Source organism: Saimiri boliviensis, chromosome 11 (genome assembly GCF_048565385.1).
Source record: "Saimiri boliviensis isolate mSaiBol1 chromosome 11, mSaiBol1.pri, whole genome shotgun sequence".
In the NCBI taxonomy this organism is placed as follows: domain Eukaryota; kingdom Metazoa; phylum Chordata; class Mammalia; order Primates; family Cebidae; genus Saimiri; species Saimiri boliviensis.
Window position 1 is genome coordinate 83,452,797 of NC_133459.1, and position 20,234 is coordinate 83,473,030.

The window sequence follows — 20,234 nt, forward strand, 5'->3', positions numbered from 1 at the left end:
CTGATGGTGTTTAAGCAAAAACTGAAGTCCTACAATAAATAAAAAGGGAAAATTTGAACTAAAAACCTTGCTGACTGGATATTCACTTCTTCCATACCTGAGTTCCTTTGAGGCCAGGAGGTCCAGGAGGCCCTCTATTTCCAAGGAGTCCCTATAAAAGCAATATAAATGCACACAGGAGAAATTTCAGATCAACTGACATTTTGACCAATCAGCATTAATGTGGAGATGGACAATACTTTTGGAAACCATTCATTTCTCATTGAGAGGTTATCAAAATGGGTGGCAAGATAGACAAGCAGAAAACTACAGGGCATCTAAAAACATAGGGTAAACTTATTTCTAAATGATAAGTTAATATTCAAATAATCTGCTCAGTCTTTTATTCTTAAACCTCTAGACACGTTTTCAGAAAAAGTCATTCTAAAATTAAAGCAATGGGTCCAATTGTTAAACTGATAATAGTACAATAAACATATAATACAGTATTCACAAAGTCTGAAAACAGACGGAGGAAACAAATAGTGTTTTAATACCTATTAAGAGATCTGCGGAGTCTGGATCTCGTTATTTGTTAGTTAAAGAATGCATTAGTTTTTCATTACTCATTAGTTGAAGAATATTCCTTAACTTATTTCCCTTTTTGATACAAGATGGTAAAAAGAGAAGGAGAATTTGCAGAAGAAAGTGAGTGTGAATTTGACTAGAAATTTCAAGACTAAGAAAGTATTTTGTTAAGCAAAATATATGTAGTTAAAAATCAATCGCTCTCTGAATGAAAATGCTTTAACTATTTTAAAAGTCCTAAATCAGAAAACACCACATGACATCTATTCAAAATGGCAGCATTTTCTTCATAAGTTCTGTTCTCCTAACTATACAAGATGCTGGCAAAGTTCTAAATCTCTTTTTAGAATTATAGTTTGAATGATTGCTTTTAGTTGTTTTATAACCATTAAGCGGTTTTATCTAATTTTTAACTGTACTTACATAATTTTTAAAGAACTATACCAAAGAGCAAATCTACTCAGGTGACTTTGATCTTGTTTTGAAATGCAGCAGAGTGATAAACTACATGGGAATCTTTCCTTTGAAGAGGGAGACCCAGGCATCTCAGATCAACTTCCCCTTTTCATTCCTAAAACTGTAAACCGAAACCTTTTCATATGTAATTCCTGAGACTGTAAACTGAGACCCTTTTCAAATGTTAAGCTATAAACCTAAGATTCTTCCATGTGTAACATCAAGCCTATATAAAGGCAGAACCTTCCTTTGTTAGGGGAGCTGGGTTTTGGACAGATTATCACTCAAGGCTCCCGATCAAATAAACCCTCCTTCCTTCTGTATTTGGTGTCTGAGAGATCTGTTTCCTGTGGCCGCTCCTGCTACACCTTCATGTTACATTTCACTCTGTATTTTCTATACTTTAACACAATAAAAAAAAATGAACAACTCTCAGTCAGTTTAAAAGTCTATAATATACTATGGCAAGCTTGTTACGCAAACAACACCATTCAAGAAACTGTATTACTTTAGGCAATAACCTAACTTTTTAATGTAGCTTTCTGCATTAAAAGTAAGATATGGATTAGATTACAGAAATGGACACATTGTGTCTTATGACAGTCCAGCATACATTAACCCTCTTTCAGGCAAAAGCACTCTCATTTTCCTTAAGGAAAAATTCTCTTTACCCTTAGTTCATGTATGAAGGGAGGTGACTCCACCTCTGACTGTAACTGTGAACATGTGAGACGCTCTAAGTCAGTCAATATATTGCACACCTCCAGAAAAAATGACTGGTTCAGGAATGAGTAAGGGACCCAACTCAGCCTAATTGAAGCACATTTCAAACTTCAGGGGCACTACTGGGAAAAGCATTAAGAATGAGGTAAAACTGAAGAGTGAGAAACCATCCAGGCAACAGCCTGAGAATGAAGTCAATAAATTAACAAATGGAGAAAGTTGGGAGTGACTGGGCTCTTCTGATATTGTTTAGGGTCCTGAATTCAGTTGTAATTGAATCCCCTAACTTTTCACATATTTATTTAAGCCTGTTTCAGCCGGGTTTCCACCACTTACAACTGAAATAATCCTGATTGATAACAATGATTTCAAACTGCCTTCAATATCTGAAACTGCTCTTTTAGAATTCAAAGTGAAGATTTTAAGTGTCTACACTGACGAGAGGTACAGAATTCGAATGTTGTGTTATTTGAATTCTACCACCTGTCAGCTAGTATTTAATCACTTAATTCATCTGTTTGTTCATTTTTCATCTGACATTTTATTAATTTCTACTATGTATAAGGCTCAATTAACAGCACAATATGAAGCTCTAAATATGCAATTATAAGACAGAGTCCTTGTTTCCAATGAATTCATACTTTATTATGGGAGATGATCCTTTAAAATAAAAAATATTACATTAAGAGTTGTAACAGATGTAGAGGTATGTGCAAAGCATAAATAAGAATTTAGAAAAAGGAGCAAAATCCTTTCTGGGAGGATTAGAATATTTTTAATATGTGAAAATAATTTTTTATTGAGTTATGATAGGCTAATAAAAATTTGTAGATAAAAATAAGCATATGACAAAAAATTATGAACAACTCCTGGGGTTCAAAAGGCTCTAAGAACATATAATATTAAGATTAGAGTGTGTATGTGAGAAACAGGCTCAGCTCCATATCCAGAGTATATACTGCAGAGGGCTGATTGGTTAAACAGAATTAGGTTCCCCTAACTCTCTCATTGAAGCTATTTACTCAGAGGACGGAACCACTTATACAGAACCAGAAATAATCCTTTAAGTGAAACAGGCAAACCTAGGCTATATTTTCTCTCTTCTTTCAAAAGCAAATTATAATCTTAAGGAAAAAATAAAAACTGAGTTAAGAGAAAAAAATCTAGTTATATGCCATTTACAAGAAACACACCTAAAACATAAAATATGTAAGGCATTTACCAGTCCAAAAAAGGTGATATACTTACATTATTATTAGATCTAGTAGACTTTAAGGTAAACTACATTATCTAAGTGTGTAACTAAATAATGATTAAAGGCTATAGTCATCAAGAAGAAATAAAAACCATCAATTTTATGCATCTAATAACATAAATTTCAAGTATGAAAAGTGAAAATTGATGAATATGAAAATAGAGATGGGCAAATCCACTATTAGAAAGGGAAATCTTTAAGACATTTTTCTCCATAAGTCAAGCAGATAAAGACCACAAGAATAGAGAAAACTTAAACACTTATATTAAAAAAACTTGATCTAATGGCCATCTATAGAATACTGAATCCTCAAATGGGAATTTACAGTCTCTGGGCGCACCTGGAGCATTTGTGCAAACCAAACACAAGAAAGGCCATAAGTGTTTATCAGCAGTAGTATCAATTAAAAAATTATAGTATAGCTATATACTGGGTTATACTATGCAATGTAAATTAAAAATTAACCTATAATTATATGTATCAACCTGGATTAAGATGAAAAGACAAAACTGAATGGAAGAAGAAAGTCACTAAATAATATGTATAGTAGAAATCCATTTACATGAATTTCTAAAACATGCAAAATACCAGATATTATAGGAATATATATAGATGATAAAAGAATGGCAAAAACAAGAGAGTGGTGACCTCTAAATACAGGGAGAAAGGAGGTAGACACAATTAGAGAGGGATACACAAGGGGCTTCCAATGTTCTATTTAATATCCTTAATAGGGTTTTTTTTTAAATCATCACTGTTTAAGCTGTTTGATAAATATGTTTCATATTTATCATATGTTAAACACAAATTTTAAAAAAGTTAAAATGTGCAGAACTGGAAATTGAATGTGGATTTGAATTCCAGTTCTGCAGTTTACTAGAGATGTAAGCTATTTCTTAATCTATAGAATCACATTACCATCAGCATCATAAGTTTGCTGTAGGAATAAATAAAATGATATCTAGACTATAACAGGGACTTAATAAATACCAGTTTCCTTTCTCCATTTATATAAGACATTAATTAGTAGACATTTCTCAAAGGGAGACAGACAAATGGCCAATAAATAAATGAAAAAATGTTAAACATCACTAGTTATCAGAGAAATGCAAATCAAAGCCAAAATGAGATATCATCTCATCCCAGTTAGAAAGATCATTATTAAAAAGACAGAAAATAACAAATGCTGGTGAGGATGCAGAGAAAGGGTGATGCTTGTATTTACTGGTGGGAATGTAAATCAATATAGCTAATATGAAAAACGTATGGAGTTTCCTCAAAACAGTAAAAATAGAACTACCATATAATTTAGCAATTCCACTGCTGAGTATATATCCAAAAGAAAAAAAAATCTGTATATCAAAGAGATAATCTGCATTCTCATGTTTATTTAAGCACTACTCACAATAGCCAAGATACAGAATCAACCTAAGTATCCACCAACAGATGACTGGGTAAAGAAAACGTTGTGTAACATATTATACACAATGTAATATTATTCCACCATAAGAAGGATGAAATTCTATATTTGCCACAACCGGGACAGAATGGGAGGATATTATATTAAGTGAAATAAGCCAGATGCAGAAAGACAAACGTTGCATGTTCCAACTCATATGGGAAGCTGGAAAACAATCCATCTCATGGAAGTGGAGAATAAATTGAATGGTGGTTAGCAGAGGTTGGGAATGGTAGTAGGGAAGGGGCTTCCACTTGGACAGACAGAATAGCGTGTGGAGACCCACACAATGGACTTTTGCTCCAAGAACCACTACAGCAAAATACCAGGAAAACTTAAGGATTTCACAGATCCCTTGAAAGAAATGGCATGATGCTGCAAATCCTGTAAGACAGGCAAAAAACTGAGTTTCCAAAGTGTGTATGGGGGAACACCTGCCTCCAGACACATATCTTCACTGGAGACCCTGAAAATCCAGATTACAGGAGAAGGATTTAACCTTACCTAGAGCTAAACCTGATTTAGCATGAAATATAAAAGTAGAAGTAGCAGCAGGAAGAGTGTTGCAGGCACTCCCATTCTCCAGTTCAAACCAAGGGAAGCCATCTCTGACTATATCTCACTAGGGCCCTCAGGGAAGGCAGCCAGCAGAATCTGGGAGGAGTCACAGGTTGAAAAAAGATTCCAACCAAACTTTGTAATAATTTTGACTACATGCAAACTCTCTTGAGCAGAATCTGAGGGTGAACGGGAACTGTTGCAGAGAGTAGCACAAGAGCCATGGCCAAGAGTGTAGGAAGGCAGGGAGGGATGAGGCCTGAAAGCCTTGCTTGCTTTCTCAACAGGGAAGCCTAACAGCCTGGGGCAAGGTCTGAATGCTGAGCACAGGGTACCAGGAGACAAACTCAGTGGTGTTAGTGGGACACATTGTCAGGAGCAAAACCAGCCTCCTTAACTGCATGGGAGCTGGGTAAGGCCTAATGCTACTGGCTTTCTCCTACTTCCCTGATGACAGAGGTTATTATGGAACAAAATACCCTACGGAACATAACCCCACTGCCCCAAGAAATACCCCCCTCAATGGGTGGGGCAAGCCCTGCCCAAGGACAGTCTGAGCTCAGACCACCCTAACCTGCTCCCACCTGATGGTACTTCTCTACCCACCCTAGTAGCCAAACACAAAAGACATAAACTCTTGGGAGCTTTATGGCCTTGCCCATCACCTGAGAAATTCAAATACTTATTCTGGCCAACTTAGGGCAAGCTTATATCCCCTTCTACTACCGCAGCTGGTGCTCTCTTGAAAGCTCTACCTCCTGGCTGGAGGCCAATCAACTCAGGATATTATGGCAACTCATGACAAAATAATCCTATTTCAAGGAAGAAGAAAACAACAGCTGATTCCATTGCCTGCAACATTTTGGCTAACCTGAGGTCCTGAGTCTGTCCATATGACAACTTCACTGCTACACAACCAGCATTCGAGAAAGCCAGCATGCTAAACATATCTACAAACAAGGACTCTCACAATCTACTTCACTCCCCTGCCACCTCCACCAGAGCAGGTGCTGGTATCGACAGCTGGGAGACCTGAAGATGGATCAAATCACAGAACAATTTGCAGACAATCTCCAGCACCAGGCTGAAGCCTGGTAGCCCTGCTGGGTGGCCAAACCCAGAAGAGCAATAACAAGTACTGCAGTCCAGTTCTCAGGAAGCCGCATTCCTAGAAGAAAGGGGAGAGCACCACATCAAGGGATCACCCTGTAGGACAAAATAATCTGAACAGCAGCCCTTGAGTTCCAGATCATTCCACTGAAACAGGCTATCCAAATGAGAAGGAATCAGAAAAGTAATTCTGGTAATATGACAAAACAAGGTTCTATTACACCTCCAAAGACCACATTAGCTCCCCAGCAGTAGATCAAAACCAAGAAGAAATCTCGGAATTGCCAGATAAAGAATTCAGAAGGTTGATTATTAAGCTACTTAAGGGGATATCAGAGAAAGGTGAAAACCAACTTAAAGAAATTTAAACAAACAAACAATATAGGCTATAGATGAAAAATTCTCCAGAGAAATGGATATCATAAAAATATAATCACAACTTCTGGAAAGAAAGACAGAAATACAAAATGCACTGGAAAGTGTCAAGAGTAGACTAGGGCAGGTAGAATAAAGAATTTCAGAGTCCAAGGCTTCATAGTTAACTCAATCAGACAAAGACAAAGATAAAAGAACAGAACAACACAAAAGAACAAAGCCTTCACAAAATTTGGGATGATGTCAAATGGCCAAACCTAAGCATAACTGGTGTTCCGAAGGAAGAAGAGAAATCTAAAACTTCAGAAAACTTATTTGAAGGAATAACTGAGGAAAACCTCCCTGGTCTTGCTAGAGATATAGACATCCAAATATAAGAAGATCAAAGAACATCTGGGAAATTAATCACAAAAAGATCACTGCCAGGCACACAGTCATCAGGTTATCTAAATCTAGATGAAGGAAAGAATCATAAGAGCTGTGAGGCAAAAGCATCAGGTACCTAAAAAGGAAAGCATATCGGATTTACAGCAGAAATCCTATAAGCCAGAAGGGATTCCTATCTTTAGTCTCTGCAAACAAAATAATTACTAATCAAGAACTCTGTATCTAGCAAAATTAAGCTTCATAAATGAAGGGGAGATTAAGTAGTTTTCAGACAAACATGCGAAGAGTATTTGCAACTACCAAGTCAGCACTACAAGAACTGCTAAAATGAGTTCTAAATCTTGAAACAAACCTTAAAATACACCAAAATAGAACCTCCTTAAAGCATAAATCTCATAGGACCTATAAAAGACTAACACAATAAAAAAACACACAAGGTATTCAGGCAACAGCTAGCACAATGAATAAAATGGTACCTCACATCTCAATACTAACCTTGAATGTAAATAGCCTAAATGCTCCACTTAAGGTAGAATGAAAAACAAAATCCATCTACTAAGTATCTGCTGTCTTCAAGAGACTTACCTAACACAGAAGGACTCAAATAAACTTAAGGTAAAGGGGTGGAAGAAGGTATTTCATGCAAATGGAAACTAAAAGTGAGCAGGAGTGGCTATTCTTATATCAGACAAAACAGCCTTTAAGTCAACAACAGTTTAAAAAAAAGACAAAGAGGGACATTATATAATGATAAAAGGATCAGTCCAACAGAGAAATGTTACAATCCTAAATATATATGCATCTAACACTGGAGCTCCTAAAGTTATATAACAATTACTAGACCTAAGAAATGCGATAGATAGTGACACAATAATAGTGGGAGAAGTCAATACTCCACTGACAGCACTAGACAGGTCATTAAAACAGAATGTCAACAAAGAAACAATGAACTTAATCTACACTCTAGAACAAATGAACTTAAAAGATGTTTACAGAACATTCTAACCAACAACTGCAGAATATACATTCTTTATACCAGCTATAGAACATTCTCCAAGACAGATCATGCGAGAGGCCACAAAACAAGTCTCAATAAGATTTAAGAAAAAAGAAATTATATCAAGTACCCTCTAAGACCACAGTGGAACAAAATTGGAAATTACCTCCTATAGGAACCCTCAAAACCATGTAAATACATGAAAATTGAATCATCTGCTCCTGAATGATCTCTGGGTGAACAATGAAATCAACATGAAAATTAAAAATTTATTTGAACTGAATGATAATAGTGACACAACCTATGAAAATCTCTGGGATACACCAAAAGCAGTAGCAAGAGGAAAGCTCATAGCATTAAATGCCTACATCAAAAAGTCTGAAAGAGCACAAATAGACAATTTAAGGTCATACCTCAAGGAAGTAGAGAAACAAGAACAAACCAAACTCAAACCCAGCAGAATAAAAGAAATAATAAATATCAGAGCAGAACTAAATTAAATTGAAACAAAAAAATACAAAAGATAAACAAATACCTGGTTCTTTGAAAGATAAAATTGATAGGTGATTAGTGAGATTAACAAAAAAAAAAAAAAAAAAAAAAAAAAGAGGAGAGAAGATTCAAATAAGGTCAATTAGAAATGAAATGGGAGATATTACAACTGATATCACAGAAATACAAAAGATCATTCAAGGCTACTGAGGGACTATGTTAACTTCTATTCCGGGGTCCACAAGGGGTGTGGTTCAAAGGTAAGAACTTCCCAGGACCATACTTCTAACCACCCCCCTCCATCTGGGAGATTAGAATTCTTTGTCTAACTTTCCTGTCTAGGTAAGCTTCCTTTGTTTAAAAAGACCACCAAAAGCCTTGGAAGGAGGGGCTCTATTGCAAGCCAGGCAACCAATCCAGCATCAGAGTCAAAGATCAATCACTCCAGAGGAAGTTTGGAAAAGCTCCTCTCACTGGAAGGCAACTTGAATGGGGCGGGAGCAACTCCTGGGTTAAATTCCCCCTACTCCCTTACCTATAAGGATTTCACCCTCTGGGATCCCCTCCCACAACAGCGTGGGAGCTTGCACTCTCTCTCTTCCTATTTCTCTTTTTCTCTCTCTGCCTAATAAATTGCTTTTCTACAAAGCTCTTTGGGTCTGATACTTACTTGAATGAGCTCACCAAGCCATGAGGGCCCTCTCCCATTCTTGGGTGAGTGAGGCCCAAGGACCTGGGAAAACACATCCGATCGGCAAACAGTGAGCATCTTTGGGATCCCTGCAGCCCTGCTCCTGTCCCCCAGTTACACTACTATGAACGCCTTTATGCACACAAACTAGAAAACCTAAAGGAGATGCATAAATTCCTGGAAATATACAACCCTCCTAGATTAAACCAGGAAGAAACTGGAACTCTGAACAGACCAATAACAGAGAGATAGAAATGGTAATTTAAAAACTGCCAGTAAAAAAAAAAAGGCCAAGACCAGAGAGATTCACAGACATTCAAAGAAGAATGGGTATCAATCCTATTGACAGTATTCCAAAAGACAGAGAAGGAGGGAATCCTCCCTAAATCATTCTATGAAGCCAGTATCATCTTAATACCAAAACCAGGAAAGGTCATGACAAAAAAGGAAAATTATAGAACAATGTCCCTGAAGAACATAGATGCAAAAATCCTCAATAAAATACTAGCTAACCACATCTAACAGCTTATCAAAAAGATAGTACACAATGATTAGTGGGTTTCATACCAGGGATGCAGGGATGGTTTAACATATGCAAGTCAATAAATGTGATACATTGCATAAACAGAATTAAAACAAAAATCATATGATTATTTCATATGATTTTTGAAATAGTTGCAGAAAAGCATTTGACAAAATTCAGCATCCTTTTATGATTAAAACTCTCAGCAAAATTGGCATAGAAGGAACATACCTCAAGATAATAAAATCTATGACAAACCCACAGCCAACATTATGTTGAATGGGGAAAAGTTAAAATGTTTCCTGCTGAGAACTGGAACAAGACAAGGATGCTGACTTTTACCACTGCTATTCAACGTTGTACTGGAAGTCCTAGCCAGAGCAATCAGACAAGAGAAAGAAATAAAGGGCATCCAAATCAGTAAAGTGGAAGTCAAACAGTTGCTGTTTGCTGATGATATGATCATATGCCTATAAAATCCTAAAGATTCATCCAAAATACTCCTAGCTCTGATAATGAATTCAGCACAGTTTCAGGATACAAAATCAACACAGACAAATCAGTAGCATTGCTATACAGCAATAACAATCAAGCTGAGAATCAAAATCAAGAACTCAACCCCTTTTACGATAGCTGCGAAAAAAAAAAAGAAAAAAAAAAAAAACCAAAACTTAGGGATATACCTAACCAAGAAGGTAAAAAATCTCTACAAAGAAAACCACAAAACACGGCTGAAAGAAACCATAGATGACATAAACAAATGGAAACATATCATATGCTCATAAATAGGCAGAATCAATATTGTGAAAATTACCACTGCCAAAAGTAATCTACAAATTCATGCAATTCCCATGAAAATATCATTATCATTCTTCACATAACTAGAAAACACAATACTAAAATTCATATGGAACCAAAAAAGACCCTGCATAGCCAAAGCAAGACTAAGCAAAAAGAACAAATCTGGACCATCACATTACCTGACTTCAAACTATACTACAAGGCTATAGTTACCAAAACAACATGGTACTGGTATAAAAAAACAGGCATGTAGACCAATGGACCAAAAAAAAAAAAAAAAGAACCCAGAAATAAAGCCAAATATTTACAGCCAACTGATTTTCAACAAGGCAAACAAAAACATAAAGTGGGGAAAGAAAGGGCATCCTATATAACAAATGATACTGGGATAACTGCAAGCCACATGTGGAAAAATAAAGCTGGATCCTCATTTCTCACCATACACAAAAAAAAACCTCAATATAAATCAAACACATGAATCTAAGATCTGAAACTATAATATTATAGAAGATAACACTGGCATAAAAATTTTCTAGATACTGGCTTAGGCAAGGAAGTCATGAACAAGAAACTGAAAGCAAATGCAACAAAAAGAGAAATAAATAGATGAGACTTAATTAAACTAAAAAGCTTCTGCACAGTTAGAGAAACAAGCAACAGAGTGAAAAGTTCAACCTATGTAAGGGGAAACAATAATTGCAAATCATGAATCTGAAATGGGGTTAATATTCAAAATTTATAAACCACTCCTATAACTCAAATAGCAAAAATAAAATTACTGGGCTAAAAATTTGAGAAAAGACTTTGGAATATTCATCAAAACAACTGAAAATAGTATCTTACAGGAGTGCAAAAATCCTGCTTACATCAATATAAACAGGCTAAAAACTGGATATTTACATCCTGTTGATATAAACATGATATTTGTACTCCTGTGCTTTATTCACAATAGCCAAGAGGTGTCAACAACCCAAATGTTCATTGACAGATGAAAAAGTAAAAAAAAAAATGTGGTATATATGAACAATGGAATATTATTCCGCCATAAAAAGAAGGAAATCCTGTCATATGATACAAGACGGATGAACCTCAATGACATTATGTGAAATAAGTCAAATAATCCAGCCACAAAAGAAAAACTGCATAATTCCATCTATATGCGGTATGCAAAGTAGCTAAACTCAAGCAAAAAGTAGGATGCTAATTGTCAAGCGTTCTAGGGAGGAGGGCAATGGGAAGCTGCTGTTCAATGAGTACAGAATTTCAGTCATGTAAAATGAAAAATTTCCACAGATCTGTTGTACATCAATGCGTATACATTTGAAGTTTTACAATAAACAAATGAGTAAAACAAATTTACTAAGAGGGTATATTTCATGTTATATGCTTGCTCTTAAACTCTTTAATTTTCTATTTAACATCTGTCATAATCTGCTTCCTACCCACCCACCCAACCCTTTTTTTTAAGTCAGGTAGGTTTACTTCTGCTTTCCATTCCAGTGTTCATTTTGTACCACTTGCACAGAATCTCTCATCCCTTGGCTCTACTTGGCCAAATCCAACCAATCTGACCAAAATCCTATTTTCTCAGAAGATTGACCATACAGATTATTCTCTCCTCTGAACTCCTTCCTACTCACTTATCCTATGTTGCCTGGTTATTGTGCTTTATACCTTTTCACTTATGGAGGGCTCATGTTTCCAGAGGATTACAAGTTTCTAACAAACAGAAGACCATGTTTTAATTCTGCTTTTGAGTCACTGCTTAAACACAGTACCCTGCTCATTGTACAAACTCCATAAACATTTCTTAGCTGACTAAATGCTACCTGGAGAATAAAGGTCTTATGTAAGAAATCTGTGTACAATCTTGGTATATTACATAGAACATAAATTTTCAGGACTAGGTCAAAGTAATCTTAGTAAACTGCATAGAGTTATACATCTTCCTCTTACCAAGTTAGCTTACCTCTATACAGATAAATACATGACATATGATATTAATTCAGTGCAAGAACTATTTCCATATATTATAGAACATAATCCCACAAATAGTAAGCTTTCTCTAAAAACGTATCAAGTTTGCTATGAAAGAGCCAAAAATAGCCTCTTTTAGCATCCTTAATTCCATACCCAAAGTAAAAACACAAACCTTTATAGCAACAAATAAATTATTCCTCTGTTTACTGGAGAATACAGAATATTTATTTGCTACTCTTACCTTCTGCAGTAAGCAGCAAAGGATCTGGTTTTGCTAATGTTACGGGATTCTTGAAAGCAGATTCCCAAAATGTGTAGCTCTCAAAAAGGCTTACTGCTGTATGTTTTATATCTTACTACAAATATACATACACATACAACTCCATAATCAGTAGAACTATATTTAACACAAGTTTCAAATCCTACTTCGAGGTTTTTAGTGAACTGGCAGAAAATGAACAGAAAATAAAAGCCTTCTTTATAGCTGTGCCAAATCACTCTGGAAAGAACCTAGCTTGTTTGCAAATAGGCTAACCATCTATTTCAAATACAGTGCACATGATTTTGTCAATGACCACAACATAGCTTTAGCAACTTTTATCATTCTCATTTTCCAAACCAGACATGTATACAAAAATAAAAGAAGTTTTAAGATGCTTGCTTCTATGATACAGTACACCCAGCTAAAGAAACGCATTGTGTTAACAGGGTATGTTTGGCTGTTTTCCCCCCTCTGTTTCCAGAAAACATTTCAAGAAAAATGAGAAGGATCAAGAAGAGAGACAAAAACAGATCCTTCAGAATCTACAAAATGGAAAATTACATTATTTTCTTGTTCTTTTGATAAAATCATTCTTTTAAAATTCAGTGATGTGTATAACATCAATTAGTCTCATGTTGGTACTAACGACTCTCTGAACTCATGTGTACTGAATAAACTTAGATGATGATTGAATTTCCAGTGGGTAGTGATTACTACCATTGGTGTTCATTAAAACGTCTAGCTTTCAAGTCTTTTGCCCCACTTTTGACATTCTAATTTCAAAACTAAAAGAAGTAGTGAGAAGAAAGTTCTAAAGATCATTGTCATAAAAGAATACTAAATAGGTCAGTTGGCTTTCTTCAGTTCTCCGACAAACTTCAAGAGAAACAAAAATTCCAAACTAAAGAGAATTTTGAAAGTTCTCTGGCTTTTCACCTAGTATGATATGCACACTTGAAAACATTAAGTTCTATTATTGGACCTATTTCCCAATTTCCCAGAAGAGAATCTATTGCTCAGTTATCTAGGCTCTCAGAGCACTTCACCAACTCTATTATATAAAACTTCTTATATTTTGTAATTATTATTTTTTTTAATCTCTTTCACTAAATTGTAACCTCATCTGGGGTGGAACAAGTTTAGAAATCTTTATAATCCCACATTTATTACTTGCCCTAACACAGAAGAAATTCAATAAAAGTTGAATAAGTTATTGAATGAATGTATAAATAAATGTATTTATACATGTATAAAGTTCAAGTTCCTATGTGTGCACCAGGTGAAGGGCTAAAGTAGGTAGGAAAAATCCTCAGCTCCATTCTCTACATTATTTGTCTCTCTCAACTTCCCTCATGCTTCTATTTCTGCTTTGCAACTTGGTTTACTATTAACTATTAATTATTTGTACGTCTAGATAGAAATAATTAATTATTTCTAACATTTAGTTTGAGGTACCGTCAAACTGGTATCTCAAACTAAATGTAAGCAGAATCAAGTTTCTTATTGTCTCCATCTTCCAAAACTGCTCCTCTTCTGGAGTTGCCTATTTAAGTTGAATCACATCAGTAACCCAAGTCAAAGGTTGCTTTATCTTTGACTTCTCTTTATTCCATCCCTTCTGCTAATCAGTTACCAAGTAGTTTTGTTTCTACTTCCAAAACTAAAGTCATTCCATTGGTCATCCACTGAACCACTATTCATTGAGTTATTTATATGTGTTATCCATATTATTCTAGTTATTCTGATATATAAAAAATCAATTAATCTTTTCTGTCAAAAAGGTTACAGCCTAATAGATAAGCACAGCAGAAGTTATAATACATAAAGATAAGTGCTTGATAGATTTTTTTTTCAGGAACATAGAAAAATATTCCAATTAGATTTGAGAGGAACAGAAAAAAGTTTCCTGGACAACGTTATACGTGATGTGTAGGTATTAACTAGATGAAGAAGGGTACAGGAACATATATATCCAGACAAAAATAATGGCATGTAAGAAGCTGTGAGATTTGATTAAATATGGCATGGTTTGGCACTCTAAATAGTTTGGCTGAAGTGATGCTTTTGGAAGAGTGATGGTGGATATGACTGTATAACTATAAATCTATAGAGGCAGAGTTTGGTCATAAAGAACGCTGCATTAAAAGTAAAGTATAAGCCTTGACATGGAAACTGTGGAGGTCACTGAAGGATTTAAGCAAACGAGTGACATGATGAGATCTCTTCTTTAAAAGATCATTCTGTCTGCAGCTTGAAGGCAGATAGGAAGAAATGCCAGATTGAAGGCAGGAAGAACAACTATTGGAGGATTATTACACTATCCTGGTGAAAAATAAAGGGGGCCTATACTACAAGATTGGCAGTGATGATTTTAAGGGCAAAGGGGAAAATTGTATCAAAGGAGAGATTGGAATCAAGGTGATAATTGATGGTATAAGGTCATTGAGGAGTCAGGAGAGGATTTGATGCAAAATATATGTGGAACTTGAAGAGGTGAGGGAACAGTTTTACAGAGACAGAAAGGAAAGTGGAAAGATCCCTGCATATAGGTATAAGTTTGTAGGTGGCAGGTAGGGTTGCCCAATAAACTATAGGCTGTTCAGTTATATTTGAAATTCAGATCAACAACAAATAATTTCTAGTATATATATTTCCCAAATATCGTACCTCCACCTTTTCATTAGTTTCTTTTTCCTAAATGCCATACATTCTGCTTCATAAATTCCTACTCATACATGTCAGCTCAAGTGCTATCTTCCCTACAAAACATAATTTGATTTCCCTGATCCTGGTGTTCTCACAGTATGGCTAATTATATATTATTCATTGCGATTATTACCAAGGTTTTCTTGAATATCTTTCTCTAGATTTTAAGTTTCTCGAAAGTAGGGATCAGGACTCTTTTCTTGAAAGTAGGAATCTTTGTACCCTTACATTCTAGCATGATGGCTGCCATGAGAAGCAGCCAATATCTGCGGAATGAATTACCTGTTTCAAATATCCATATTATTTATTGCCTAGTTTCCTGTCTTCAGTTTCTCCCCTCTTTAAACCATCCTCTAAACTGACATAAGACGTATCTTTTTAAAATGCAACCATCGAGGATACTTTACTGCTCAAATATCTGTGATTATTTCATAATGCCCATGGATAAAGTAGAAACTCTTCAGCATGGTACTGAATGCTCTAAATAATATCAAAGCTAAAGGTGTAAGAGCTCAGACTTTTAAATCATATGTGGGTTAGAATTCTGGCTATATAACTTAAAGTTACGTGACTTTGAGTAACTTAATCATCTGTAAAACAGGAATAACTACCTCATAATGCTGTTTTCAAAATTAAATGAGATGACTACAAATGAGACAGTGCCTATAAAGAATTTATTAGAGTATTGCACTACTCAACATTAAAACACTAACAAACATAGCTATTATTAAGATTCTTTCCAGCTTCATCTTCTATCATTTCATCTTTTCTTCTCCCATTGATACCTCCATAGCAGTTGATTTCATAACTTGCCAATTTTCCCAACTTCAGGCTATTTCATCCTTACATGTGAATTCATAATGCTTTATTTGCTCACAATGCCCATTCCCCATCAGTCTGAATGGCAAATCTTGGTATTTAAAGTTTTGCTAGGGATATTTCCTAGTGTACATTCCAAACACTAAATCTATATATATACCGTAGTGTTAAATAAAACCCGTGTGGGGAAAAGGCCAAGAATCTTGCTTTAAAATGGTTAGACTAAAAGCATTTCTAAAATAACAAATTAGTATGTGAGTCATCATGATGAGTTTCAATAATGGTAATAAGCTAATAATTGTGGTTTCACTTGTAAGTTAAAAATGCTTAGGTTTCTCCAGGTATTTTGTGCCATGTAGAGATTCACAGACACTATAGGCTTTCTTTTACTTTAATCAATGGATCTCTTACATCCCTAAAGGATTTTAGTGCTCAGGAAATACTCATCCATTTATTTATTTTTCTGCCATTTATATGCTATGGCTTTTTAGAGTCCCCCACCCCACCATCTCTTCAGAAAAATTCTTCTGAGTGATTTTGCAAATGTTGTCACCCTTAATTTCAGTTCATACCAAACCAGAAAAATCATTTGTAACTATCTGAAACCTCAAGTTTATTAAATGCACCTGAGACAGCTTTAAAATATCCAGAAATGCTCTGATATTCCTGAAATATTTTCCCATTTATTGAGAATCAGGATCTCTAGATAACCACAATTATTTGGTCTCTCTCTCTCTTATTACTATCATTATTTTTACCTTTGGTCCTTCAGGGCCGTTTTGTCCAGGAATCCCAATATCTCCTGGAAAACCCTAGAGAATATAAAAATGTAGAGAGTTTATTGCATAGAAAATGACTTTAAATCAATTTAGCATATAAAATTTCTTTTGTCATTCTTTCATACCCAGTTAAAGCAACTTATACTCCTCAAAAATTCAATATTAAAGATTAGTTAAGTTAGGCAGTTAATATTGGAATACAGAACTTACAAACTGTACTAAAATAGAATTTACTTCATCAGTTATTCACAAACAATCCTGAGGTCCTCCAGTTCAGTTTAAGAGAGTAGAAGTCTTAGTCCAAAATTATCCACAATGTGGAAATAATGGTAAAAGGTGTATGACATATTCTTTCAATATCATATGGTATAGGGCTACAAAAGATTAGGTGAATGTACTTCATTGGACTCACTGTTTACTAACTACATGTTAACTTATAGATTTTTGTTAGGTAGAGATGCAAATAACTTCTGTCTGATTTTTTTTAAAAAAAGCCCCCCCAAATTACGGGTTAATATATAGAATTAATCAGTTTTGTATGTAACCCAACTATCTTATTCTAACATCCCCATATTTAATTGTCTTTAAATACTTAAGTTCTCAAGGGCTTTATGAATCATTATCTTACAGATTCTATCATTAATTAATAAGTTGAATAAAATCTTTGACTCATGTTTACTTTAAATTTGCATGAGAATCACGATTTTACATTTTTGGAGTCTAAAATACTTGGCTCAAGAAATGAAAAAAATATATAAATGTTTCACAGTGTTAAATAAAATCTGTGCTGGGGAAAGGCCTAGAATGTTGCTTTAAAAGTATCAGATTAGAATTCTTGCTGAAATAATGAATTAGAGTGTGAGTCATCATATTGTTTCAATAATTGTAACAAGCTAGTAACTGTGGTTTCATTTTATTGATTTTGTCATAGATGATTTTCCATTGATATGAATGAAGGAAAAAAAGTAAAAGAAGTATAAGAATCAGCATATTTAAACGTAAAGAAAACTGAAATTAAATCATGAACATCCACAAGAAAAGGTAGTTCAGTGAAGGGATAAGTTGTGACGGGAATAAAAAATATGAAGTAAGATGGAACAGCAAGGTTGTTTCTGGGATATTCATTTTGGAAAGAAAAACAAATAAGAAACTGATACCAACTTATCCAGTCTGGATTAGGACACAAATGACTTGACTTAGCTTTAAAGCTTGGATTCTGTGAGGAAAAAATATAAATTGGGGACATTTCTGGCAAAAGAAAAAGCAGTGGAAACAGAAAGATGATCACAAGATCAGATTTCTGAATGTTCTGGAACAGTTTAATACAAACTTGTTGATTACTAATCAAAGGGAATCATACTCACCTATGCTATTATTTGTATACATGGCAATTTAAAAAATCTAGATTCTTTTCCTGATAATTTTATACTCTTTCTCTAGAACACACCCTTTGTTAATATGTTTTGGAGGGGAGATTCTTATGGACTTTAATCAAGACATTTCTTGTTTCTGCTATAACACTGGCTAATTGTCCAAAATTGAACTTATTACCCTCTCCATTATGTTCCTCCCTCACCCTGTGTTCACTATTTGAGTGAACATCACCTTGAAGTAATCCACCAGTTTCCAAACCAAAAATCTGTGTAACAGATTTTTCATATACTTTGAATACTTTCATATTTTTTATATATTCTGAGTACTTCTTTTTCCCTCACCACCACCACCACCTTCCAATCATTTACTAAGACCCATCCATTACATCTCCTAATTCGCTGTCAATCTGAATCACTTTTCTATAAACCTGCCTCCACAACCCTAGGGCAAGTAGTCACTTTCTCTATTTTCCTATTACTTATTAATGTTCCTCCCTCCCTGCATTTTCACTCCGTAGCCAGACTGATCATTCTAGGCAAGCTGAACATGTTACTTTGTTACCAGCCTCAGAATAGAATTCAAATTCTTTAATACATAGTTTACTGGGTCTTGTGATTTGGTGGTCTCTATTTCTCTTCTTTACCCTCTTCCACCCAGCATTTCATTTCACTGAACAATTTTTTTACTCTGATAATATACATTCTCTTTCAATTCTGAACTTTTGCATATACTGTTTCTTCCACCTTGAATAATGTTCCCTTAAGTTTCTTCACCTAGAATGCTTACGTTTTAAATAGAAGATTGAATAATATTTTATTTGCGAACTTTTCTTTGACCTCCATACCTTGAATTTGGTCGCTTCTATGAACTCTCACACCATCCTGAAGCCCTACAAAGTCCCTTAATGTACCGTTTTGGCTCATTTTGTTTTCCTATTAGATTGTAAACTCTTCGAGTGCAGTTTTACGTTATTCACTTCCATATTCTCAGCAACCAGTACAACATCTGGTACATACAGTAAGTGCCTAAAAAATGCTTGGTCGTTGTTGTTGTTGTTGCTGCTGTTAAATAACTGGTTTTCCTTTTTTTTTTTGAAAGAAAGTATATATTCCATGACTAGTTTTAGCCCCTCAGTACTGGTTTTCGGCCAATTTAGAGCACTGATTCATAGCATCCGCATGAATAAATTAAAAGTCCTGTCCATCCTCCGGATAAGCCTGGAACACACTATCACAGTGGTCCCCAATCTTTCTGGCACCAGTTTCATGGAAGACAATTTTTCCATATGATTGTGGGGGTGGCAGTAGTTTCGGGAAGAAACTGTTCTGCTTCAGATCATCGGGCATGAGACTCTTATAAGGAGCATGCGACTTATATTCCTCACATATGCAGTTCACGATAAAGTTTGTGGTCCCATGAGACTCTAATGCTGCCGCTGATCTGACAGGAGGTGAAGCTCAGGCAGTAATTCTTGCTCATCTGCCACTCACTTCCTGCTGTGCAGCACAGTTCCTAACAGGCCACAAACCAGTACAGTTCCACAGCCCAGGTGTTGGGGGACCCCACAGTATCATGCCAGAAAGCAAGAAAACTGTCAAAGGTATCAAAACTAGAGTCATATTAAAAACACTTGGTAGGTGTGTGAAGACGATCCCCTGGGTCAGATATGGGACCATATGACCTTCAGCAAGGATAAGAACTACGATGGACTGAAACACATCAAATGTTTAAATTCATAAGTTCATAATGATATAACAACAAAACTTGTACATGTTCAAAGGATAAAAGGAAGCTAACTCGTTATATTGCAACATGGTAAACAAAGGTGAAAAATCAAGCATTTATTCTGCCTTAGTGTACCACTAGTAACCAAACAATAGACGAGGGGATGTATTCTAGCCAATAAGTGAAAACGAAATA

The 20,234-nt window shown here is 35.2% G+C and overlaps 1 protein-coding gene across 2 annotated transcripts in view; it reads right to left on the reverse strand.

The window, feature by feature from the left end:
• Positions 1-20,234, reverse strand: part of COL24A1 (collagen type XXIV alpha 1 chain) — a 400,711-nt gene that overhangs the window by 209,309 nt on the left and 171,168 nt on the right. For both annotated transcript variants that reach the window (XM_074381116.1, XM_039473942.2), the window contains 2 exons: positions 16,920-16,973; positions 98-151 (listed from right to left, as the gene is read on the reverse strand). In XM_074381116.1, coding sequence (XP_074237217.1) covers positions 98-151; positions 16,920-16,973 — 108 coding nt within the window. The remainder of the gene's footprint in view (positions 1-97; positions 152-16,919; positions 16,974-20,234) is intronic.